The following is a 25,886-nucleotide window of genomic DNA, read 5'->3' as shown; positions in this document are numbered from 1 at the left end:
CATCAAGGTGCTGCGGCTGTTCAAGCTGCAACCGGACTGACAACTTTATCACGTGTTTGTTCTGGTACTGCATTCCCCTCATGTGTTGTTTCCCGCATTTTTCCACTGCTCCATACATTCTTATGGTAGTGTAGTGTGAACTTGAGGCGCGTAAGAATATTCTTGCTGATTCTCTACCCCCAGTATAAATTCTGGCTTCGTTTTCGTTCTTGCTCATTCCCATGTATCTACTGATGAAAATGGGTGAAAAGCTTTTAGTGTTATGAAACTGACAACCTTGTTGTTGTGTGTATATATATATATATATATACCCAATGCTGTAGACAGCAAGCTGTTTCGGCCATAAAGGCCTCATCAGTACAGCTACGAGCTAAATAGGCCGAGCTCCCAGCCATGGTGCAAAGGAGGCACCACAGACATTAGGGTAGCTCGTCGCTCTAGCGCCAGAGTGCTCAAACTACAAAATGTAGCGGGCATTGCGCGATGCAGCAGCACTAGAGCAGCCTACTGAGAGTGCTCAACAAGGCGAAAGCCGAGGAGCGTGATACCCAATGCTGTAGACAGCAAGCTGTTTCGGCCATAAAGGCCTCATCAGTACAGCTACGAGCTAAATAGGCCGAGCTCCCAGCCATGGGAGACTTAAAAATAAAAATAAAAAAATAAAATATAATAATTATTTAGCCGTCAGATGAGAAAACAGACCTTATCGCAAAAACTGTACAGTGCAGAAAAGTGCACTTGAAAGTTGGCGAGTTTACCCACTGGTGCGTCTGGACAACCAAGCTACAAACCGTCGTATTTCAGTCAAATATCGGTCTTTCGGGACAATCCAAGTATGTAAATCGAAGAGAAAAGTCCATTGTCTCCGAGTTTTGTGTGAAAGTTATTCAATTTGCTGACGATATTCTATTGTATGTTTGCGGTACGCAGAAGATTGCGCTTAGCAACTCCCTGTCTGCAGCTGTCTCAGCCATTAGTACCTGGCTGTCAAACCGCAATTTAATTCTAAATGCCCGGAAGACACAAGTGCTCTTCCTGTCTACGCCACATATTACTGACCACCAATTTGCAGTCCCTTGTCATGGAGTGCAGCTAAAGCAAGTGACATGTGCAAAGTATCTTGGAATACATTTGGATCAGGATCTTTTTTGGAGGACTCAAGTTGATTCTATGGTCACCAAACTTGCCAGTAAAATTGGTATTCTGTTCCGAAATCGACACAATATTCCGCTGACTTGCCGAGAAACCTTTGTAAAGTGCCTAGTGTTGCCAGATTTTCTATATGCATCAAATTGTTTTTCTGCTGGCCTTTCCTTAACCCAGTGGACCGTATGCGTGTTAAAACAAAATGGCGTCACGATTTATTGAAAGTGGTATAGTTGGTGGAACGAGTGTTCAAACCCATTTGAACTTCATACTGCTCGTCTTCTTTTTGACATGCTCTCTTTCCATCGTCCTTAGCTTTTGTTTGTTGAGAGCTGTTTTGGCTTTCTTCTATACCTCTGGGGGCTGCCAAGTGATGGTTTTGAGAGGCTGGTGATGGCTGTGAGCGAGAGTTTGCCGATCGGCGTCGTCCTCGCTATAGCGATGAAAATACTAGTTACTGCGCACCTGGCACATATCACAACACGTCGGAGCGTCCAGGAGCAAAGGAATCTTGGGTTTTCACTGGAATCTAGTTCCTCCAGCATCGTGTAGCCCACCGTCGGTGAATGGCGGTCCAGAAAGGTCGAAACTGGTCTTCTGCAGCATCTCGCAGTCCTGCGAGGCACACTGAATACGCCTGTCATGTATTCTACAAATAAAAATCACGAAGTAGTGGACTTTACAGTGATGAGTCTATCCTGTATGCTGCAAAAGACCCAGGAAATGTGACTGGTGTCCGTACACTGGACGCCAATATCATCCCAGTCTTCTCCTGCAGGATCTGTTTGACATTGACATACTGGTATGCAGTGGGTCGACATTGGCCTGGTTTGGCAGCTATCTGCCTGGGTGGATGTAGCAGGTTTGCATTGGCGCGTCGTCCAGTCCGACATTTTCTTGTAACTGTGGAGTACCGGCAGGGTCTGAGAGGTTGCTCGTGCTGTGAACACATCTCTACTGCCTGTCTCGTCCTGGAAGTGCCGTCTCGCCGCTTCCTTGCTCTACAGTCACGCCGTTATTTCGCTTTGTTTCGTGGTGCAGCTCAAAACCTGCCCAAACAACTGTGAGCTCGCAACATGGTATGGACAAATTGCACCACTCATGCTGGTTAACTAAAACCGGGATAGTCGAGTAAGCGAGTTCACTCCCTGGGCCATGGCAAGATCTGTTCAGCGCGGGCTATTCCACCTCCAAGTGCATAGTCACCGATCGATCCATGCGATGGTGGTTGACCTACAAAGAGCCAAGGTCTACGAGTACTACTATTGGATGCTGTCTACATGCAGTCAACAAAATCAAAGTACCTCAGTATGCCCCAGAACAGGGCATGTGCATCTATAGCATGACACAACAGGGGTTCTGGCGGCACCTGTCAAACAAGCAGTAGCGACTAGTGCCAGCTACCTATTGGAGGCTAGCCGCTACAGTCTGTCACTGGAGATAATTATTATGTTCACTGTTTAGACTGAGCACAATCAATGATGCCCAATCAATCTGCCCAATGTGTGTTCTGTTCCACCTAATTATAACGTCCCATCGCATCAACCCTACTACACGCACATGTCGTCACTCTAGCACGACTTGTGTTATTATTGTTTATTTTGATTCGCACGATAAATAGAGCACACTAAACGTTAACTTGACCGAAGGTTAAAGGCGACTGCAGATAGAGGAACACATCGAGGTACAGGTACCGGCATCAATACAGTATCAGAGAGGTACGCAGAAAAAACTCTCGTAAGCCCAAGGGGAAGTGGTTGATGAGGGATGAATGCACTCTCCACGCTCGTCTACACTGTTCGTGGAAATGCACACATACATACAATAATATACAACATAGCAATAGCATGCACAGAACCGAACAATTTCATGTTCACACATGCAAGCACAGACCTGAACATTAGTACCAAAAGCCGATACAGACAATATCCCCATACACACAGACGCACACACACACAATGTCCCATGTATGCGCCCGTGGCGAGAAAAGCACGCAGATCTAAAAATGCACTGGATGTGAACCCACAGATTTTCTCTAATAGCAATGATAGCGGATCTGATTCTGAATGAAACACACACACAATACAATTATTGAATGCCCATCCGCAGATGATGGCAGGTCCTGAAAGAACAGGCAGTGTTCCAGTGATGGGGAACAGAACTTCGAGTGGCGAGTGATGTATACACACACACGTGCGTGCGCGGGCACACACCAAAGTATGAAGAAATAGAATCAACATCGTAGTATTCATTGGTTGGGGAATGGAAAGGAAAATAAAACATTGCTGTAGGTTATTGTTGTAAGGACACTGGGAGCACAACAGAAAGGTAAGCAACTTGCTTTGAAGCAAAGAAAGTTATTATTCCACGGATCTCAGAAGGAAGGAACGTTCCAGAATGCTGCACTGGCAACAGGCGGCCTGCATGTGCGCGGCCCCTGCAGTCGGTCCAGCTGCCGGCCTTGCAGTGCTGAAAAGAATGTGCAGTACAGCATGTCACATAGTATCGCAGCCGGGACAAATAGATGCTGGGAAGTCCTAGTTATGTGCTCACCTACACCACGATGCACCAATCTTCTGAGCTACTTTGGCAACAATTTTGTCCACTTGAGACTCCCATGGGCTGAGCCAGTTGTTGAGGGCTGCATCAAGGTGGACGGCAATGACCGCTGATGGCAAGGCAATCCATGACACACAGTCACTAGGGCATCGTCAACATGGCGCTGAGGCTGGATGAATAAAATCAACCTTTAGGCTGCCGCGGGATTGACAACGAGGCCGCTGTCTCGAAGCTAGTCAGTCAGCCTGGTCACCGCCATTGACGAACCAGTCGCCACCGCCAGCAGTGGCGGTAGGTTGTGACAAGTATGGTGCAATAAAAAAAAATAAAATAAAAATTTCACGGTTCGCGTGAGACTCGGCTGGAAGCCGAGTTTTCCGCATCCGCCGTGGGAACGCCACCACCCTCTAGGATCAAAGGCGCAGATGCAGCGCCTAAACGGTGGGAGGTGAGTAGATCAGACCCACCACCAAGTGGTCAAAGACCGAAATCCCATTAGCTGCATCCATGTTACCCTCGTGCCAGGCCACGAGTTCCCAATTAACTGTGGGTCGCAGCACGGCTGGAAAAATTCCTTCCGCTTCCAAGCAGGACTTGAACCTGGTACCCTCTGTTTCTCAATCATGGTCTTAGACCATCTCACTATGCCTGCCTGCCTTATGGTGCAATATAGGGCTTGAAAGTGATGACGTCAATCGTCGCTTGGCAACAAAACTGGATCCACTTCGCTTTTTGGATCCACTCGCGTCAAGCTGATTTGATGCTGTTTCCCATACTTTTCGAAGCAGAAAGAAGCGACATTTTGAGAAGAGGCCACTTGAAGAACTGTGGGAGCAATTTTCGATACCTAGTATACTCTTGACCCGGCAGGGCGGCTTCGTATGACCATGGTGCAGTGTTTTGCAGCAGAATGCAACCACAGGACAGAGGATCGCAAGTGCAGCTTCTTCCGATTCCCGGCGAGGGATCCAGAGCGCAGAGAGATATGGAGGAAGATGTGTCGGTAAGGATATGTAGGCAGCCTGTACAGTACCTGGATAGTTTTATCGTGATGTGCTATTCACGCTGTGAGTAAATGCTTACCAAGTCTGCTAATGCGTTTTGCTTTGCTGGCGGATGGATGGCGTAACGCTTTTTCACAGTTTGTATTTTGTTCGATCGAGTGGAAGTAATTTTTTCAATTATTTTTTTTATTTTCCCATAGTTGCAGGGAAGCCTACATGTAGTTGGTCCCATAGGTCTTCAAACATTTGGTTGGTGACGGATGTGCGTAAATATCTACGGCGTGATAAATTCTTCCTCAGATTTTTCTCTTTCATATCCTGCAGGGCATGATTTACTCAAACCCAGAATCAGATGCATAGCAACTCACGTGTGTTACAGTGCATGGCATAAATGAAAGATCAGTGCAGTGTACAATGTAACCTCAAGAGTATATAACTCCCCAAGAGTGTGCAACTCCTGATACCCTTTCTATGGGGTACGTCGACGGCGAAAACTCACATCACGTGCAGTGTCGCAGTTGTACGTTTCCAGCCCGTTTTTAGCGAGCAGCGGAGTAATAAAAAAAATCTCTGACAGAAACTCACTGCGGGTATGCAAATCCCCAGCCAAATCATGGCAGATATTCGGATTGCACGCACGCAATCCTTCGTTTGTACGTAGTACGAACGTATCAGAGACACGTGATATGAGTTTTCGCCGTCGGAGACTCCATGTGCAGAGTTGCACACTCTTGGGGGGTTATATACTCTTGATAACATTTAGTCTGTGGACTCCACAATCTGCGCAGTCGACAACGTATTTGTGCTACTGTCAGAGTCAGTACCGTACCGAGTGCTCAGAACATGTGGGGTACAGGTACACACTTCACACGACCTTTCGACCGCAATGCATGGCATGCATCGCACATTTTCGTTACACAACCCTGACCTTGAGTCGCAAGTAGGCGCATCTGCGTCGCAAACTGCCATGCGAAGTAGGCGCATCTGCGTCGCAAACTGCCATGCGATATGGGATAAATCATGCCCTGCCGTGCTAACTTATATTTTTGGCAGAACGATTTTGTTTTTAATCAATGATAGCCGTCTAGGCTAAGCTAAACCAAATTAGTACATGAGCAAGACTGTGCAAATCCTTATACAATCATGTAGGTGGCTTTTTATGATGCAATCTATTGTGACTATTTACTATTGTTTCAAGTTATTGAGCAGCTAGCTAAACTCTCCTGGATATTGTTTGCTCTGTACTTTGCAGGCGACAAGACAAGGAGCCAGATGCCAGTTCTCGACTATGTAGCTGTCATTTCAAAGACGGAGATAAAAAGAAGGACCCCACTATATTTCCACGAAATAAGGATAAGGCGTTCGGTTTTCAGGACCCTGAACCAATGCATAGAAGGTATGTAGTCTAGGTCAATGTAAGAGATTTGTATATTGAACTTGATGTTCTCCTGAAGCGATTTCTAAATTTGTTTTGCCATCCCCCTAAATGAAGTGTGCTATGTGAATTCTAGTAGAGGACCAGATCAGTATTTCATAACACTGTGAACCATCGACAGGCAATCTTTCATTTTTGTTTTGTTTCTCACTGTCTCTCCATTATTTTGTGCAGGAAACGGACTGTAAAGGCATTAGCTGTTGATGATACGGACAAGGATGGTAGCGAACCAACTGAAGCTGACCCATTTGAAGCTGAACGTGAAGCTGCTGAACGCGAAGCTGCTGAACGTGAAGCTACTACTATGCAACGCCTGCTTGAACTTTTCCAACGCATCGACACGTCAATTCTCGAAGTGAAGTATGATAAGCTGAAGGCTGAAGTTAGTGCCTTAGAAAAGCGAAAAGCGAAGGTGGAAATCCAGTTCTGTTTCGAATTTATTTCCCGGAAAGCTGAACTTGTTCGGCACTACACCGGCCTGCCGTCTGCTGACGACTTTCGTATCCTGTTTCGTCTTTGCACGAGGTTCCCGATAGAGTATCACCAGGGCTGGCGAGTGGAGCTGGTACCAATGGAGGACCAGCTCCTCATCACCCTCATGAAGTTGCGGTGCAACTTCAGTCTGACTGACCTCGGCTTACGTTTCGGCACTTCGCACACCACTATATCTAATATCTTCCATACATGGCTTTCTGTCCTTCATACTGTACTCTATCAAGGCATGCTCCCGTCGCAACTTCCGTCCGTCACGAAAAACAAGACTTCTCTACCCGTCTGCTTCTCTACGTTCTCCAGTTGTCGTTTAATACTTGATTGTACTGAAGTCGAAATTGCAATTCCAAGCCGTATGGACACTCAGACGTGGACCTATTCCCACTACAAACATAAAAATACATTCAAAGGTCTTGTGGGTGTCGCACCGAACGGTGTTGTCAATTATGTCAGTCCTCTGTACCCAGGTTCAACCAGCGACAAAGAAGTCGTTCGCCACTGTGGAGTGCTGTCAAAGTTGACAGCCGGTGACATGGTACTCGCCGATAAAGGATTCCTGATCCATGACTTGATGCCGGCTGGTGTTTCTCTAAATCTTCCTCCTTTTCTCACTACTCCTCAGTTTACCGCTGCTCAAGCAAATGTAACTGCCCGCATCGCAAGAGCTCGGATCCATGTGGAGCGAGCCATACAACGCATAAAGATCTTCGCCATTCTCGACTACATACCCTACCAATACCGTTCTTTCTCCAGCGAAATCTTCCAAGTCTGTGCAATGCTAACTAATCTTTGTAATCCTCTCCTGAAGGAGATTGAAGCTGGTGACCTCAGCGCTGATCCTGCATCAGAAACTTCTGAGCACACCGACATCTCTACTCTCACACCACTGCAAACCCCTGCTGCTACGCCATCACAGAAACTGCCCATCACACCCGACATGGTGAATCAGTTATTCGCAGTCCTGTCAGCTGCAGACCCGTTAGCCAAAGCACCAGCACCGTCAGCATCAGCCGCAGCACCGTCAGCCAAAGTACAGTCAGCATCAGCCACAGTACAGTCAGCATCAGCCGCAGCACCGTCAGCATCTGCCGCAGCAGCAGTACCGTCAGCATCTGCCGCAGCAGCAGCACCGTCAGCATCAGCCATCACACCCGACATGGTGAATCAGTTATTCGCAGTCCTGTCAGCTGCAGACCCGTTAGCCACAGCAGCAGCACCGTCAGCATCTGCCGCAGCAGCAGTACCGTCAGCATCAGGCGCAACAGCAGCACCGTCAGCCGCAGCAGCAGCACGGTCAGCATCTGCTGCAGCACCGTCAGCCGCAGCAGCAGCACCCGCAGCATCTGCCGCAGCACCGTCAGCCGCAGCAGCAGCACCCTCAGCATCTGCCGCAGCACCGTCAGCCGCAGCAGCAGCACCCTCAGCATCTGCTGCAGCCGCAGTTTCACGGGTCTCCCTGGATACATTGCATTATTTGCCACATGACATGTGCCAGTCTCGAATGGATGGGCGGCAATGGAGCAATGCCTGCACCATCATTGCATGTCTACAGGCCTGGAAGTACCTGACTGTGCCCTACCCCATACAGCCATTGTCATCTGCCGAAGTCACGAAGAGATTTGTAAACAGCATGAGAGAGGGCAATCGACTGTATGATGATGCCAAGTTGGGGAACAATCTCCTTGCCATTTATGATGCGCTTGATGTCATACCAGGCAAGCCACTTCGGGTGGCACCTCGTTCCGATTTTGGTGCACGAAATGAGGAAGGTTTATCAAAGTTGTTAAAGAAGTGTAAGGATCAGGCTATTCTTTCCCAATCTGTTCTTCCTGCCTCTTTAATTCAAAATCCCTACACCATTCTTCTGGTATTTTTCCCATCTGGTTATGCTCAAGTCTTCGACAGCCATGCCCATGGCGAGCGTGGTGCCCTAATCGCTATTCTCCCAGCTGACATGAAAGTTGCAGCGAATTTTCTTTCCACGCTTGTTGGGCACATAAAAGATAGCCATCTCTGTATATTGGCACGAAAACAGTAGTTTATCCTTTTGGTGCGTTTTGCCAAAATTATCTTGACCCACTGATTGTGACGAGAAATGTAGTTCTGGAAACTATAAACATTTCAGCCATGTGTTATGGCGATCGCATGCATTCCCCCGATACACATCGCATACATACTCATTCTTCCAAGTTGCTTCACGTTATGATCTTGCATTTGAAAGCCCTATTTGAATATTGTGGCCAGCTGTCTTTGATGGTACGGTACGGCACAGGTACGAGCTGTCTTTGATGGTACGGTACGGCACAGGTACGGGATAGCGCAAGGCATGCCGATGGCACAAACAAACAAACACAAAGTTAAAGCTGTGATGACCTTGGCTAGCGTCAGACGTTACTGAAGTAACGTCTTTTGCATAGCTACGGTAATAATATAATTGTCAGCTTGTAGGTGCAATTGTGTGGAATGTTCAGGTGGTGTTGAAGGAAGAGGAAGGTGTAGAGTTATGATTGCAGCCATGGCACAGGTGACTAAAGCAAGAGGGGTGCTGTTTATCATGCACCTACAATATTCATGCATAAACGAACACGCACATGCACCCACACATACAGAATTATACACCCATACACAACGCATCACACACAAACACACACACACACATGCACCCAGCCACACCTACACACACAGTGGCAGAACTTCAATTTAGAACAAACATACAGATGTTCTCACTGTACTCTACTGTACGCTGTTTTGGTGGAAAGAAAGACATGGCTGGATATAGAAGGGAAGAGTTACACAGGCCATTGCAATCCTAGGATTGACTACACACCACCATCCAGAAAGACAGGCAAGAAAAAGGTTTTGTAGAATTCCTCGATCCGAGCCAAATTTCCTGACCAGGTCGGGTCAGCCCGAATTGGGATGATCACCGTCTCCAACGGAGTCCACACGACAAGGTCGCATACTTCACGACCTGTCAGACATAAGTTACCTTGGATTTGATGGAAATAATTCCATCCAGATTCAGTTGACAAATCAAGGGAAAAGTTAGCAGGAGAGGAAGAAGACACTGACAAGAAGAAGGTCTTTTCCTTCGCCATAGCTGCAAGAGATGTCGATCTTGCCGAGTACGGACACTTGACCTCGATGAGCTTTGTTTCACTAACTACGCCATCTGGGGAACCACCAATGAGGCCACATGGTGCAAGCCATAAGCCGCTGGATCTCACAGACACATATTCACACTCCTCATAGCATGCAACAGCCGTACTTTCGTGCATGAGACCCCACTGGATGGCCTTTTGCCCAGACAAATCATACTGACCAAGAAGGCGAGTAAATAAAGATTTAGATGGCTGGCGGCCAGATGAGATAGTCTTCAGCACAGGACCGAAGTTGGATGCCGTTATTCTGCCCTTGCGTAGAAGCGACCAAGTAGCATTCGAGTTTTGGCCACGTGTTGCTTTTTCCACGGCTACAATTTGGGCAGCAGATACGGATAGCCTGGTACACACATAGGTGACTTTGTGTTCTGCTTCCAGGAATCCTTGACTCAGGGTAATACCTTCAACCGTCTCCGTCGGCAAATTGTCCGCTTCTTTCACCTCGGGATCTAGCAGCCAACGAAAACCCTTCCACCTGTCAAGTGTCCCAAGCTGATGGTGAAACCATGCCCTGTCCTCATTATCCACAGGGCGTGAAATGGCACAAAACGGCTTCGACTTCGGGAAAATGTCATCCACAGTCCTACAAAGCAGATAAAATGCGTGCACACACACACACACACACACACAGAGTGCTTTTTATTACTCCGTTGCTCGCTAAAAACGGGCTGGAAACATACAACTGCGACACTGCATCACGTGACGTGAGTTTTCGCCGTCGGCGTACCCCATAGAAAGGGTATCATGAGTTGCACGCTCTTGGGGGTTATACTCTTGCTAATATCAAGAGTCTGCCTGTCTTCTGGCATATGCGAATACGTGGACTTACTGTTGACGTAAACGCGGACGTGCATATACTAATATCAATAAGTATATAAACAAGAGTGTGCAACTCGAGGATGGGTTGGCCCACGACGCAATTTTTTGTTGACGTAATATTTTCTATGACGGACACGCTGCGAGCCTTTTGGGAAGTTTTGCCTCGTGCACTTGGCCAGGCTTTACATTACAAGGTCGGTGCCCAGCACCTGCTCTTACACTGCCCTGCGGCAAAATCCGCATGCTCTGTAAAAAAAGGTGACGTCAACAAAAAATTCTGCCCGCGGGCCGCGGTATCTGCAGATTGTGCAGGAGAGATCCGGAGTTGCACACTCTTGTTTATCTACTCTTGCTAATATTGATAAGCATCCTCCACATCAGTAACAGTAACACCTGCCAACTGGTTGTCGCACATGCTGGATTGCCAGTAAGCTAAACATCGAGGCAAAGAATTTCATGAAACCAATACATGTACGTGTTGCAGTCACATCGGAGGCACCAGTTTTCTACTTTCACAAAACTAATAATCAACAATAATTTGCTTAAAAATCCTTACTTTGTTTCACTAGTTCCCTTCCGTACAGTCCAAGAACATTCCCTGTCCGTGCTGCTCACATTCTTGTTCGCGTAGACAAGGGCTGCAGCCATGTGGTGGCACCGTCCTTGGCCTTTGGGACAAGTGCACGAAGCGCGTACAACGCCACCTTCAGAACCAAGTTCGATCTACACAAAAATTTGAATATAAAAATAGTAGAAATATTCAAAGACGATGTGAGGGTGTCCAGGTCGATAGAAGAGACTGTAAGCAGCTAGGAACGGCACAACAGTTGCTTAGTGCTAGGTTGCTCACCTCCACATCATATCTCTTGTCCTTCATGCTTGCGTGGATCTTGGCAGTAATGTGCCCAAGCTCATGGTGAAACAGAAATGATTCCACGCGGTTCGAAGAGTGTGCATTTTCTCCACGCTGGATCAGCCTTGGTTCTCCACTGAAAAAAGTGGCGATGCTAGATAACGGTACTAAAGACATTCTAAAACAAACAAAACGCAGAACTGGGGGCCAGGGGGAAGACAGCAGCCTAGGCTTCTGGTCGAAATCGAAAGAAATATATGTCTCCTCCACTATTTTCAAAGCTGGTCACAAGAGCTCGAGTGGGTAGTGGATCCAGTTCATGTTGCACGTGATCCCGTGACGTAGGACTTTCAAGCCCTATTGTCAGCAAATTCAGTACTCAGGATAAGATGAGTGACAAAGGGAACGTTGTGTTTGATAATATTGAAGTGAACAGGGATGATCACAAACCCTGCGCGTACTCCACCGTGAGTTACAAGAAAATTCCGGACTGGACGACGAGCAAACACCAACCTGCTACATCCAACCAGGCAGATACTATAACGATAGCTGCCAAACCAGGTCAATGCCGACCTACTGCATAATGTCAATGTCAAACAGATCCTGCAGGAGAAGACTGGGGTGTTGGCGTCCAGTCACTGAGTGTACAGACACCAGTCACATTTCCTGCGTCTTTTGCAGCATACAGGATAGACTCATCACTGTAAAGTCCACAACTTCGTGATTTTTATTTGTAGAATACATGACAGGCGTATTTAGTGTGCCTCGCAGGACTGCGAGATGCTGCAGAAGACCAGGTTCGACCTTTCTGGACCGCCATTCACCGACGGTGGGCTACACGATGCTGGAGGAACTAGATTCCAGTGAAAACCCAAGATTCCTTTGCTCCTGGACGCTCCGACGTGGTGTGATATCTGCCAGGTGCGCAGTAACTAGTATTTTCATCGCTATAGCGAGGACGACGCCGATCGGCAAACTCTCGCTCACAGCCATCACCAGCCTCTCAAAACCATCACTTGGCATCCCCCAGAGGTATAGGAGAAAGCCAAAACAGCTCTCAACAAATAAAAGCTAAGGACGATGGAAAGGGAGCATGTCAAAAAGAAGACGAACAGTATGAAGTTCAAATGGGTTTGAACACTCGTTCCACCAACTATACCACTTTCAATAAATCGTGACGCCATTTTGTTTTAACATGAATATCGCGGGTTAGGCAGGCTTGAACGAATGCTAAAGTAGTGACTTTACTCCCTCGCACCCAGACGCTGATTTTTTGGAAACAAGTTTCTATACTTCCGATGGGAGAATCCGACATGGCAGTGCATTTCGGCGTGGCCAGGTCAAATTGTAGAATATCGCATCGAGTGAATGGACCGTATGCGTGTTAAAACAAAATGGCGTCACGATTTATTGAAAGTGGTATAGTTGGTGGTACGAGTGTTCAAACCCATTTGAACTTCATACTGTTCGTCTTCTTTTTGACATGCTCTCTTTCCATCGTCCTTAGCTTTTGTTTGTTGAGAGCTGTTTTGGCTTTCTCCTATACCTCTGGGGGATGCCAAGTGATGGTTTTGAGAGGCTGGTGATGGCTGTGAGCGAGAGTTTGCCGATCGGCGTCGTCCTCGCTATAGCAATGAAAATACTAGTTACTGCGCACCTGGCAGATATCACAACACGTCGGAGCGTCCAGGAGCAAAGGAATCTTGGGTTTTCACTGGAATCTAGTTCCTCCAGCATCGTGTAGCCCACCGTCGGTGAATGGCGGTCCAGAAAGGTCGAACCTGGTCTTCTGCAGCATCTCGCAGTCCTGCGTGGCACACTGAATACGCCTGTCATGTATTCTACAAATAAAAATCACGAAGTAGTGGACTTTATAGTGATGAGTCTATCCTGTATGCTGCAAAAGACGCAGGAAATGTCACTGGTGTCCGTACACTGGACACCAATATCATCCCAGTCTTCTCCTGCAGGATCTGTTTGACATTGACATACCGGTATGCAGTGGGTCGACATTGGCCTGGTTTGGCAGCTATCTGCCTGGGTGGATGTAGCAGGTTTGCATTGGCGCGTCATCCAGTCCGACATTTTCTTGTAACTGTGGAGTACCGGCAGGGTTTGAGAGGTTGCTCGTGCTGTGAACACATCTCTACTGCCTGTCTCGTCCTGGAAGTGCCGTCTCGCCGCTTCCTTGCTCTACAGTCACGCCGTTATTTCGCTTTGTTTCGTGGTGCAGCTCAAAACCTGCCCAAACAACTGTGAGCTCGCAACATGGTATGGACAAATTGCACCACTCATGCTGGTTAACTAAAACCGGGATAGTCGAGTAAGCGAGTTCATTCCCTGGGCCATGGCAAGACCTGTTCAGCGCGGGCTATTCCAACCTCCAAGTGCATAGTCACCGATCGATCCATGCGATGGTGGTTGACCTACAAAGAGCCAAGGTCTACGAGTACAGTCAGACCTCGCATAACCGCACACATCCGTTTTCCACAAAAATATCCGGATAGGCGAGGGAACCGGATAATCGAACACACATACTGTATGTAAGCATGGCATATGCTGTACATTTGTAACCAACTATTTTCTTCCGGATGGCGAGGGATCCGGATAAACGAGGACCGGATAAGCGAGGTCTGACTGTACTACTATTGGATGCTGTCTACATGCAGTCAACAAAATCAAAGTACCTCAGTATGCCCCAGAATAGGGCATGTGCATCTATAGCATGACACAACAGGGGTTCTGGCGGCACCTGTCAAACAAGCAACAGTCTGTCACTGAAGATAATTATTATGTTCCCTGTTTAGACTGAGCACAATCAATGATGCCCAATCAATCTGCCCAATGTGTGTTCTGTTCCACCTAATTAGAACGTCCCATCGCATCAACCCTACTACACGCACATGCCGTCACTCTAGCATGACTTGTGTTATTATTGTTTATTTTGATTCGCACGATAAATAGAGCACAATAAACGTTAACTTGACCGAAGGATAAAGGCGACTGCAGATAGAGGAACACATCGAGGTACAGGTACCGGCATCAATACAGTATCAGAGAGAAACAAACAAACAAAAATGAGAGGTACGCAGAAAAACTCTCGTAAGCCCAAGGGGAAGTGGTTGACGAGGGATGAATGCACTCTCCACGCTCATCTACACTGTTCGTGGAAATGCACACATACATACAATAATATACAACATAGCAATAGCATGCACAGAACCGAACAATTTCATGTTCACACATGCAAGCACAGACCTGAACATTAGTACCAAAAGCCGATACAGACAATATCCCCATACACACAGACGCACACACAACACACACAATGTCCCATGTATGCGCCCGTGGCGAGAAAAGCACGCAAATCTACAAATGCACTGGATGTGAACCCACAGATTTTCTCTTATAGCAACGATAGCGGATCTGATTCTGAATGAAACACACACACACAATACAATCATTGAATGCCCATCCGCAGATGATGGCAGGTCCTGAAAGAACAGGCAGTGTTCCAGTAATGGGGAACAGAACTTCGAGTGGCGAGTAAGGTATACACACACACACGTGCGTGCCCGGGCACACACTAAAGTATTCAGAAATAGAATCGACATTGTAGTATTCATTGGTTGGGGAATGGAAAGGAAAATAAAACATTGCTGTAGGTTATTGTTGTAAGGACACTGGGAGCACAACAGAAAGGTAAGCAACTCGCTTTGAAGCAAAGAAAGTTATTATTTCACGGATCTCAGAAGGAAGGAACGTTCCAGAATGCTGCACTGGCAACAGGCGGCCTGCATGTGCGCGGCCCCTGCAGTCGGTCCAGCTGCCGGCCTTGCAGTGCTGAAAAGAATGTGCAGTACAGCATGTCACATAGTATCGCAGCCTGGACAAATAGGCGCTGGGAAGTCCTAGTTATGTGCTCACCTACACCACGATGCACCAATCTTCTGAGCTACTTTGGCAACAACTTTGTCCACTTGAGACTCCCATGGGCTGAGCCAGTTGTTGAGGGCTGCACCAAGGTGGACGGCAATGACCGCTGATGGCAAGGCAATCCATGACACACAGTCACTAGGGCATCGTCAACATGGCGCTGAGGCTGGATCGATAAAATCAACCTTTAGGCTGCCGCGGGGTTGACAACGAGGCCGCTGTATCGAAGCTAGTCAGTCAGCCTGGTCACCGCCATTGACGAACCAGTCGCCACCGCCAGCAGTGGCGGTAGGTTGTGACAAGTGTGGTGCAATATTGTCAGCAAATTCAGTACTGAGGATAAGATGAGTGACAAAGGGAACGTTGTGTTTGATAATATTGAAGTGAACAGGGATGATCACAAACCCTGCGCGTACTCCACCGTGAGTTACAAGAAAATTCCGGACTGGACGACGAGCAAACGCCAACCTGCTACATCCAACCAGGCAGATACTATTACGATAGCTGCCAAGCCAGGTCAATGCCGACCTACTGCATAATGTCAATGTCAAACAGATCCTGCAGGAGAAGACTGGGGTGTTGGCGTCCAGCCTCGAGTCACTGAGTGTACAGACACCAGTCACATTTCCTGTGTCTTTTGCAGCATACAGGCTGAGACTAATCACTGTAGAGTCCACTACTGCATGAGTTTTATTTGTACAATACATGGCAGGCGTACACGGTGTGCCTCGCAGGACTGCGAGATGCTGCAGAAGACCAGGTTCGACCTTTCTGGACCGCCATTCACCGACGGTGGGCTACACGATGCTGGAGGAACTAGATTCCAGTGAAAACCCAAGATTCCTTTGCTCCTGGACGCTCCGACGTGTTGTGATATCTGCCAGGTGCGCAGTAACTAGTATTTTCATCGCTACAGCGAGGACGACGCCGATCGGCAAACCCTAGCTCACAGCCATCACCAGCCTCTCAAAACCATCACTTGGCATCCCCCAGAGGTACAGGAGAAAGCCAAAACAGCTCACAACAAACAAAAGCTAAGGACGATGGAAAGAGAGCATGTCAAAAAGAAGACGAACAGTATGAAGTTCAAATGGTTTTGAACACTCGTACCACCAACTATACCACTTTCAATAAATCGTGACGCCATTTTGTTTTAACATGAATATCGCGGATTGCTTTATCTGAGAGAGGAGATGTTCGTGCCCTTGAGACCCGAAGTCCCGTTTCCATACGACAACATTTAGGAGCTCTGCGCTCAGCGCTTTTTCAGGGTATGAATTTCGGGTTGTTCTGGTCGGGTCGCAGCGTCGCGGACTATTCCATCGTCTTCAGCGTCGAAAAACTACTGGCCATGTGAAAATACAAGGCGGTGAGACGCTTTCGTCTTCCTCTACGAGCGAATTTGTTCTGCGCCAGCATACCTAAGTATGCAATTTCGAACGCGCAGTTCGAGTGACGAAGCGTGTGCACGGTACACTGTACTGCATGTACGGACTGTGCGGTCGTTCTCGATTCTCCCATCGCTCCCATTCATTTCTGTTTCCAGCAAAAGTCCAACTTGGCGCACTTCAAATCACTATAACTCAAGAATGGCTGGGCCGATTCGAATAATACTTACAGATTTCCTATGTACTACGCCTGGGAGAATCGAATGAGACCAAAATCGAAGCGATCGGAGAAAGTTTTGGAAATTGGGTGTAGTCACTAGCTAAAGCGAGCTTTGCGTTCAATGTACGATACTGGTTTTTGTAGCCCATCAAGCCCTTTATTTGCGAGACTTGGTCTAGATCGTTTGGCATCCATGTATTGCAAGAAATTACTGTATCTAACGTAGCGCTGTTTGGAAGGCCGCTGTAGTGTCATTGAGTCAATTGTTCGAGCGTTTAAATAATGGTCTTGCAACGCGCAGCCTTGTATCACGCACTCTTAAGTTGCCCATGCTCAGAACTGCCTTTGCCCGTCATGGCGCTTCCTTCCAATGTGCTAAGCTGTGGAATTATTTACACCCTCTAGCTCGCTGTGTGGATAACTCCGCCCGTTTTAAGAAACTGTTACCCCAATGCCTTGCTTTTTCACGCTAGTACTTATGATTTTCAGCTATGCAAAATGCGAACATCATCACCTATCCAATACCGGTAGTCTATTATATTAAATGTTCATATCTTTTTGCATCTTTCCCTCGAGTGGGTCTATTGTTATTAGGCAATTGTCTGTTATAGTCGCCACTATAAATAAAAATCCAATCCAATCCAATCCAAAACTCCAAAGAATCCAATACAGCATGCGCGATCGCGGCACGATGCTGCGTTCCCGAGATGCGAAGCCTGCAAGATACGTCACGGCACTTTGCATTTCTACACGCGAGTCAAACGCTCCAGACCTGGTAGTACAGGAGCCAAGTGGGCAAAATGTGACTTCACGTTCCCACTTGGGGTGTACCACGATTATTTTGCTAATATGATAGAGGAGCATACGTAGATGATGTTTCCACTTGTTGTCATTCTCAGAACTTTCTGAAAGGTTGTGAAAAATGCAATTGAAATTGCCTTTAGTTACCATGCCAACTGACCACAAAAATCGATTTTCTATTACTTTCATCCCGGAAAATTCTATCTGCCAAACAACTACATAAAATATTTGAAGCACCCCAGAGCATTTTTCGAACTTGGTTACCATGGTAACCATGGTAACCAAGAACAAACATCTTAGCAACAGCATGGCAACACTGTAATAATAGCGCAGAAACAGTTACGATTCTTACGAAACATTAATAATGGGTAGGACTGATGTTATCAATCCTGGAATATTATATATATTATGGATTAGAAGCATGCCTTGAAATAACTTATCTGGAAAGACTTTCATGCAATGGGTGCACCACTACGCCCCGTTTCATCAATGCAGAGGACAGACCGTTTCGATTGGTCATGTATTAGCATTGATTGAGCTGCTTAAACGCATGGCAACCAGAATCCGTAAACTGTACCCTAGAGTCTGATGTACTTCGAATTACACATAACATAGTAAATAAAAGTTAATAATAATAATAATAATAATAATAATAATAATAATAATAATAATAATAATAGCCAGCCAGAGTAGCAGTATCAGAGGAAACATCACGGAAGACAACGACTACTGCAGTTCACTTAGGCTCATTACAGATATTATGCTGTGATTGTTATCACTGAACATGAAAACTAGCATACAGTGTGTAAAGAGTGTGTGGCATGATCGAATGGGCCTACCAGGTTGCCAGGGCAAGTACAGTCTGTAGGCAGTTAAGGAGGCTCCCACCTAAAGAAGTAAAAATAAAAGGTCCATGGACACCCTGTTTTTTATGCATAGAATGGTGGAGTGATGTCTCCTCTTCAACTTGGTATAGTTTTTAGGTAGGGTCACCAGGCATATAAGAGGTATTCTGGTGTATTTAGTGAGTGTACAATTTCTTGATTTTCGGCAAAATAATGGTAAAAAAATTTGGTTTTTGACCCAAAGAAGCCTCCTGGAGGGAGGATACTAAGCATTTTCTTCATCATATGTTTAAGAACCGCATTTGGAGGTATCTTGGCTACACAAGATAGACTGTGTCTTGGTTTTGCCCTTGGCGAGCCACTTTTTCGAAATTACGGGTACCGAAATTTCCATCGGGTGCTGAATTGTGAAATGGTTCAGCCTGCAACATTTTGTCCATGGACATATCGATTTTTGTGGCTTTCTGTGATCCATGAGCCCCAAGGAAACCGATAATGGACAGTTTTGATGGTGTCACCAGGCACTTTAGGCCCCTACGAAACAATATAGGTATCAAAATATGGTATTTTTAGGCCAATTCTCAAAATAGCATTTTTAGAAAATCTGACCATTCTTGCCTTCTTGACTACATAGCACTACCAATGACATGGTAGTATGGTAATATTATGTTAGAAGAAGTTATTTTCATGCTGCAACCTCCTTTGGACATACCAGATAGTCGTCTGTGGTTGGAAAGGTACATGTATCATTACATGTACATCATGTAGCCATCAGTCCTAGCACATTGATATACGAGTAGTGTACATGTAAGGCAGCGAGGTTTCATAACAACCTCGACCATGAAACTGGCACATGAATAATGTGAAATCAGGCATTCAAAATCAGGCACACTAGACACCCACACGTGTGCGTGCCCACGCACATACATGTACATGTAAACACCCACCCACATGCACTCTCATGCACGCATCATTGTAACACTACTAGTCCATACTGGACCATAGGACTTAGTGTAAATATAAGCATGAAGACCAGCCACTGCACTGGGCATGCATTTGCTGGTTGTCACTTGCGTTGATAGCAGCAGACTGCAGAAAAACACACGCTATGTACAATGTACGTGAAGGGCAATATGCATCTACACACGCTGGCGTGCAGCACATATACCATGTACATGTAGTGTACTGTCATGATCTCTTGGCAATTCTTTTTTGTGTCTCAAATGCGGTTCACAAATGTGCATTCACATGCACCTCCTGTACTGTAAAGCCACTGCCACACTGTCCTTGCGGACACCAGAGAATAGAGCCAAACAGAACCAGCACCGTGAGCCCCCCCCCCCTTCCACACCTAGCTTTGCACACGCGCGTGCATGCGCACACACGCACGTGCATACACACATACATGTGCGCAGACATTTGCATGCACACAGTGTACTCGTGGGAACATGTGCATGTTGTTGTTGATTTTTATTTTACTTCGCAAGGCCAAACGGGCAATGGTGCCCAATTCTATGGAAGCGAATTTCAAAGGGGAGCATAACCCAGATCAACATTGCATGCGAACCCACACATGCGGGCACGAGCACGCGCGCACACACACACACACGCACACACACATGTGAGCACACATACACACATACACACATGTGCGCACACACACACACACACTATATTGAGTCATACACCTGCCCACCGCTGAAGCGAGGATAGCGAGCAAACTACGTTAGACATAGCAACTTGTGCTCGGATTACACCTTTCAACAGCTTGCACACACATACACACACGCGCGTGCATGCGTGCACGTACACACGCGCACATACACACACACACATAAATGCATGTACTTGCGCATAGGAAAGGATTCAAAAATATTCAGCCATAGACATTATTTACCCAATGCACACCTGAGTGTGCACATCTTAGTTGCGGCATCCCCATTTTTACAAGAGCAGGATTTAGAAGTTCGTCCTTGGTTCAAAACACAAGCTTCTGGCCAGCACTTTCCTTACACCATCAGTACAGTACAGTGGTTGACACGAACCTCATTCCTACAGGGACAGCAGCCCAAGTTCAGTAGCTCTGAGATACGTTGTCCATTGAGCTCAGGATACTCAAGGATCCACCGAAAGTTTCAAACGGCACTCGTGCGACTGGAGCTGCAAGTGGGTCCACTTACCAGCGAGTGGGCAGCCACTTCATGCTCCACAGGAAGTCCATGCTAAATTCCAGTACCAGTACTAGTATCACTACGTTCGACATCGATGTCTTCACTGACTTCAGCCTGCTTTTCTCACCCTTCTTCGTCAGTAATAATATTTTCTTCTTTGTGGCCACCGCGTACCGCTTCAGCAAAGTTTTCAGAAAAAAATCAAGCAGCGTAGGAACTGCCTTTGTTTTGCATTATCCATGGTCAGTGATTCATTCCAGCGTAGAAACTGGGGGGGGGGGGGGGTACGGCTACAGAAACACTGCAACAAGTAGAACTACATCCTGGAACAACTGCGCATGCGAGCACAGAGAAATCAAAAAACTTCTTTCTGAACAACAGCTTGTTTTCGCGTGGAACGCGATATTTTTTTAATCTCGCGGCAAAAAACAGATTTTGGAGGTGCCCTTTTTACACTGCGCTGCGCAACTGTTCGGAGCCTCCTTAAGGTGGCTCACACCCTCTGCGCGCGCATCGTTTGAAAAGTGTAGATTTTCAGTAAATTTTTCGGTAGCGATGATTTTTGTGCGATCAATCGTTGCAGGAAACGTTTTCTCGCTTTTCTGCAATTCTGGCGACCTAGCTAGAACCTGCTGCTAGTGTCCCTCTTCACTCGTTCTTTCTATGAAAGGGGAAGGCAGCACTCGCAGAAGATTTTCCAACAATGCAATGTCGACTGGTGCTCGTACTATAAGAAGGGAGAAATCAAAGTCCGCTCTTGAATCACGCCTGAGTCTTAGAAAATTATTTCAGAATACGCTTGTGTAGATTTCCTGCCAGTGCCACTGACATCTCGCGACCTTCAAATATAACTTGCTCGATCATCTCCCGCACTGACTGGTAAATTCGTCGGGTAGCTGTGGATGGATCGATTCAGGGAGATCGAAGGTAAATACATCGAAGCACTTCAAACACGTTTCAAGACGCACTTCAAATTTTGTAATTGTGTCTTGAAAATTGTTTACAACAATTCGTACTTCAATACGCTGTTGAATTGTATCCTCTGCTTGGGAGTCTCGACTGTTCTATTGCTGCATGGCTTTCCTCAACACCGTTCACTGTACATGTATCGCGGAACGCAGATTGGATGGCATTGGAGATGAATTTGATAATTTGTGACTGTGTCATCAACCAAGTGAGGACATCAAATATCAACAGGGACGTTCCGAAAATCACAAACGCTGCGAAATAGGTATGAAATGGTCTTACACACTGGTGGGTATTCCACATTCATTGTGTCATATCTTTAGACTGTTCGAAAGTTTGTCGTGCCGTGCAACTTTCACAGACTAATCCGATAATTGGCATGTGGCCCTATCGGCACACACTCATGCGTATGCCGCTGAGTCTATCTATATGGGCACGCACATGTGTGTATACTTACACAATTTTATTACGTATGCAAAATTAGGCAATCTACATGTACATATATATATATATATATATATATCGGAGGTGACCTGAACTGTAGACTGCGCTTGCTATCTGTTACACATATACAGAACTCCTGCTATCTAATGTGCATGCATCCTACTTCACTTTATGCACACCACCCGGCCTGCGCGATTGCTCACACTACCACACTTGCCACATTTATCTTCACCTGTGATTCCCACCTAGACTGGCTAGCGTGCTTCTTTTCTCCACCTGTGATTCCCACCTAGGGTGCTTCTTTTCGTCTTTTCTGGTATGTAAAGGGATACTGATGTGAGAGAAGAGTAAGTTGCCTGAAGAGTGCTTTTGCACGAAACTCAGAGTAGCAACACTGAGAAACTTGGAGATCCTTTGTGTCTGAGTGTATAACCCCGCTCTGTCTTAGGACATTGAGCACTTTTTGCCGACGCAAGAAATACTTCTATTGTTCTATATATATATATATATATATATATATATATATATATAGTGTATAGTGTATAGTGTATAGTGTATAGTGTATAGTGTATAGTGTACGAAACAGCATGCTGTCCGCAGATTGAGTATATATAGTGTACATATATACTTAGTAAGACTATGCCTGTAGCTGCAGAAAAAGTGCTCAACATCCAATTTCTTGGGGGGAGCAATGACACATGTCAACAAACAAACAAACAAACACGAGTGATCCATTGTTTGTTGACATAGTGTACATATATATATATATATATGTGTGTGCACTCACTCCTATGACATAGAACGACAGTGCAGGCTATGTAGAGTCGCACGAATGTGTGTTACCCGGGTGTGTATATGCATGCGCACTCGCGCGGGCGTTTTGTGTGCGCGCCTGGCATGGCATAACGCCGTTCAATATGACTAGTGTTCAACCGTGGTAATTTGCCCCACCCCTTCTTTTTTCTATTGGCGTTGGATATGCAACTAATGACATAAACTCGGTTGTTGAAAACGAGTGCCATGCACCACAATGGATTGACAATAATATAATACAAGTAGCGCTGTAAAAGCGCTGGTAATACTCATGTTGCAGCCATGGCAGTTGTGATTAGCTTTCCAAGTCAAGCCTGCTGCAGAAATTATTGCACTCTGACCAGCTGGAGTGGCCCAGGACTGCAGGTTGTGGAGAACAGGAGTGATGCTTGTATATACGCTTGTATTTACATAATGGACTTCGAAGTAACGTTAGGTGTATTACTTGTATGTTCTTCTGCCTGTGCACGTGTACATGTGCTGGTCAGTGTGGAACCGCCATCCATATCAGATCATACAGCTCAGCTGCTATCAGTCTCAACAGCTTATATCTGGCAAATAGGGTTTTAGTGACTCAATTTTGCTTACTGTGTTCAACAGAGTGGCATTGCACACAGCTACTTTATGTAATAGTAGCATCTTGGAAATTTTATATTTTTGGTAGTTAGCTTCAGTAGAAACTTCTCCAGTGTGGCTCTTAGCTTCATTACCATGGAGACTAAGCATTCAAGTAATGCACGAAGAACAGTGGCTAGATGCGAAGTGAAAAGCCATTGCATCAATGGAATACGCATTTAGTATAGCAGTATTGCTTGCTATGTTGGCAGCAAACACTGTATAATAATAATTGCATTACCAGTAGAAAGTGCCCAATGTGCATTGCTTCAGCACTGTGTTTTTGGACAAAGCAGTCAAAAAATTCCACATCAGTATTGGCTTCATGTTGGAGAAAGTTGTGAAAAACACTAGAGCATACATGTACACTCAATACACATGCTCAGCTACATGTATGGCATTTAGTATGTGGGCGACTTCAAAGTTCTATTTTGGTAGTTAGCTTCGGTAGAAACTGTCTAAACTTGATCCAAAGCTCTACTACTACTGTATGTTCTGAAGATGTTGCAATCAAGTAATGTAAGACACGTATCTGCCGCATTGGAGCTAGCTGTGAAAACCTTTAGACCATACACACAATGCACATGCTCAGCTATGGCATTTAGTATGTGGGCGACTTCAAAGTTCTATTTCGGTAGTTAGCTTCGGTGGAAACTGCTAAAACTTGATCCAAAGCTCTACTACTATGTTCTGAAGATGTTGCAATCAAGTAATGTAAGACACGTATCTGCCGCATTGGAGCTAGTTGTGAAAACCTTTAGACCATACACTCAATGCACATGCTCAGCTATTGCATTTAGTATGTGGGCGACTTCAAAGTTTTATTTTGGTAGTTAGCTTCGGTGGAAACTGCTAAAACTTGATCCAAAGCTCTACTACTATGTTCTGAAGATGTTGCAATCAATTATTGCAAGATAAGTATCTGTCATATGGTGGAGTCAGGGGTTCTAAGGCGTTGGACAATGTCCCAGTGCAATGTGCTGATTCTTGAAAATATGGCATCACTTGACACTTCAAAGTTTTATTTCAAGAGGTACCTTCGGTAGAACCTGCTCAAACTTGCTACACAGTACCATTATTAGGTTATGATAGCAAAACCATCGAATACAGGGCAAGTCCAGTGTCAAATACTTGTGGGCGGGGCTAATATGTGGGACGTGTGCGCTGAAATGGGATGATTCCGAAAAGAGAAAAAGGTCACCTTCTAGCAGAATTCTACCCACTTCTAAAGCTTATGCTGGTATTTAGCAAGTATACTACTGTCCTGATGTTGGACATCAAGAAAAATAGGGTAACTACGAGTGCTACGACCAAAAAAGTGGTTTTCCGGTGTTTTTTGGCCTAAATTGGCAATTGTGAGTATGCTATGTTTGGCCCCTCCCCCGAGTGAAACCGGCCGGTAGAACTTGATAAAATTTTGTCTCCGTACACTAGATATCCTACGGAACAAAGTACAATCGTTTGTAGCCACGTTTCAAACAAAAAGATTTTGGACCCGAGGGGTAGGAGCCACCTTAAGGAGGTTCGCGACGGTTAGCGCCATGTTGGATTTCCGAATTTTTTTCTGAAAAATAATGCCTTTCGGAGTGGAAAAATGGGACGCGATCATGCACAATCGAGTAAAAAAATAAGCAGTTTGACCATGACTTCGCAGCGCGTGCTCGAGTCGAGACAAGATTTGAGGAAGAAGCTCAGCCACTAGTGGACTTGCGGATTTGTTTTGACATTGGCGGTTTTTGGATAGCTCGGTTCTCCTGCCGACGTGTCGTGGAGATGAAGACGCGGGAGAGTAATCCGTCACCCACGACGCGGCCTCTCATTCTGCGTACTGGACGATGCAAGAAGCCGAGGACGGGGACGCTTCGCAAACTCAAACGATCGATCGAGTTCCTGAAAAACGGAAAGGGCGATCTCCACCACTAACGCCACTGGATTCGACTCCCGCGAAGAGGTCGTTCAGTGCCCCTCTTCACGGTCGACGAATCGTTCATCTCAGGTATCTGGCAGTGGGATTGTCTGCGTGCCAGAATCCTGGATGTGGCAAACCTCTGGCGCTCATTGTCGGATTGCGTTGAAGAGAAGAGGTACGACCAGGGCAGCGTACTTGTCATTCCGTGTCAGCAGTGTGGGATGGAGAATTTTATAGATACATTACAGATAGCCCTGTAACTGCTCAACACCCTGGCCCCCGTGCTTCCACAAGCAACACCAAAGCTGC

At 46.2% G+C, this 25,886-nt stretch overlaps 2 protein-coding genes across 2 annotated transcripts; one reads left to right on the top strand and one right to left on the bottom strand.

Moving 5' to 3' along the window:
- The first annotated feature begins 4,375 nt into the window (after window positions 1-4,375).
- Window positions 4,376-8,875, top strand: LOC135823788 (uncharacterized). Its single transcript, XM_065336631.1, has 3 exons — window positions 4,376-4,708; window positions 5,962-6,105; window positions 6,319-8,875. The coding sequence occupies exons 1-3, from the start codon at window positions 4,587-4,589 to the stop codon at window positions 8,672-8,674; spliced, it is 2,622 nt and encodes an 873-aa protein (XP_065192703.1). The 5' UTR covers window positions 4,376-4,586; the 3' UTR covers window positions 8,675-8,875.
- Window positions 8,876-9,000: 125 nt separating this feature from the next.
- Window positions 9,001-11,839, bottom strand: LOC135823790 (uncharacterized). The gene is made up of 3 exons (XM_065336632.1): window positions 11,467-11,839; window positions 11,173-11,339; window positions 9,001-10,380 (listed from the first exon to the last, which is right to left on the bottom strand). Exons 1-3 carry the CDS (start codon window positions 11,644-11,646, stop codon window positions 9,456-9,458), a joined length of 1,272 nt encoding a protein of 423 aa, XP_065192704.1. The 5' UTR covers window positions 11,647-11,839; the 3' UTR covers window positions 9,001-9,455.
- Window positions 11,840-25,886: the final 14,047 nt, after the last annotated feature.

This window comes from Sycon ciliatum, chromosome 8, assembly GCF_964019385.1.
Source record: "Sycon ciliatum chromosome 8, ocSycCili1.1, whole genome shotgun sequence".
NCBI classification, from domain to species: Eukaryota; Metazoa; Porifera; class Calcarea; order Leucosolenida; family Sycettidae; genus Sycon; species Sycon ciliatum.
This window is presented reverse-complemented; position numbering and strand designations above follow the sequence as displayed.

Excerpts from the sequence above, each read along its gene's own strand:
- LOC135823788 (XM_065336631.1), top strand. The coding sequence starts at position 4,587 with ATGACCATGGTGCAGTGTTTTGCAGCAGAATGCAACCACAGGACAGAG. Across the intron at positions 4,709-5,961 it reads ATATGGAGGAAGATGTGTCG|GCGACAAGACAAGGAGCCAG; the intron begins GTAAGGATATGT and ends TGTACTTTGCAG. Across the intron at positions 6,106-6,318 it reads CCTGAACCAATGCATAGAAG|GAAACGGACTGTAAAGGCAT; the intron begins GTATGTAGTCTA and ends TATTTTGTGCAG.
- LOC135823790 (XM_065336632.1), bottom strand. The coding sequence starts at position 11,646 with ATGTCTTTAGTACCGTTATCTAGCATCGCCACTTTTTTCAGTGGAGAA. Across the intron at positions 11,340-11,466 it reads ACAAGAGATATGATGTGGAG|ATCGAACTTGGTTCTGAAGG; the intron begins GTGAGCAACCTA and ends ATTTTTGTGTAG. Across the intron at positions 10,381-11,172 it reads AAGGGAACTAGTGAAACAAA|GACTGTGGATGACATTTTCC; the intron begins GTAAGGATTTTT and ends TCTGCTTTGTAG.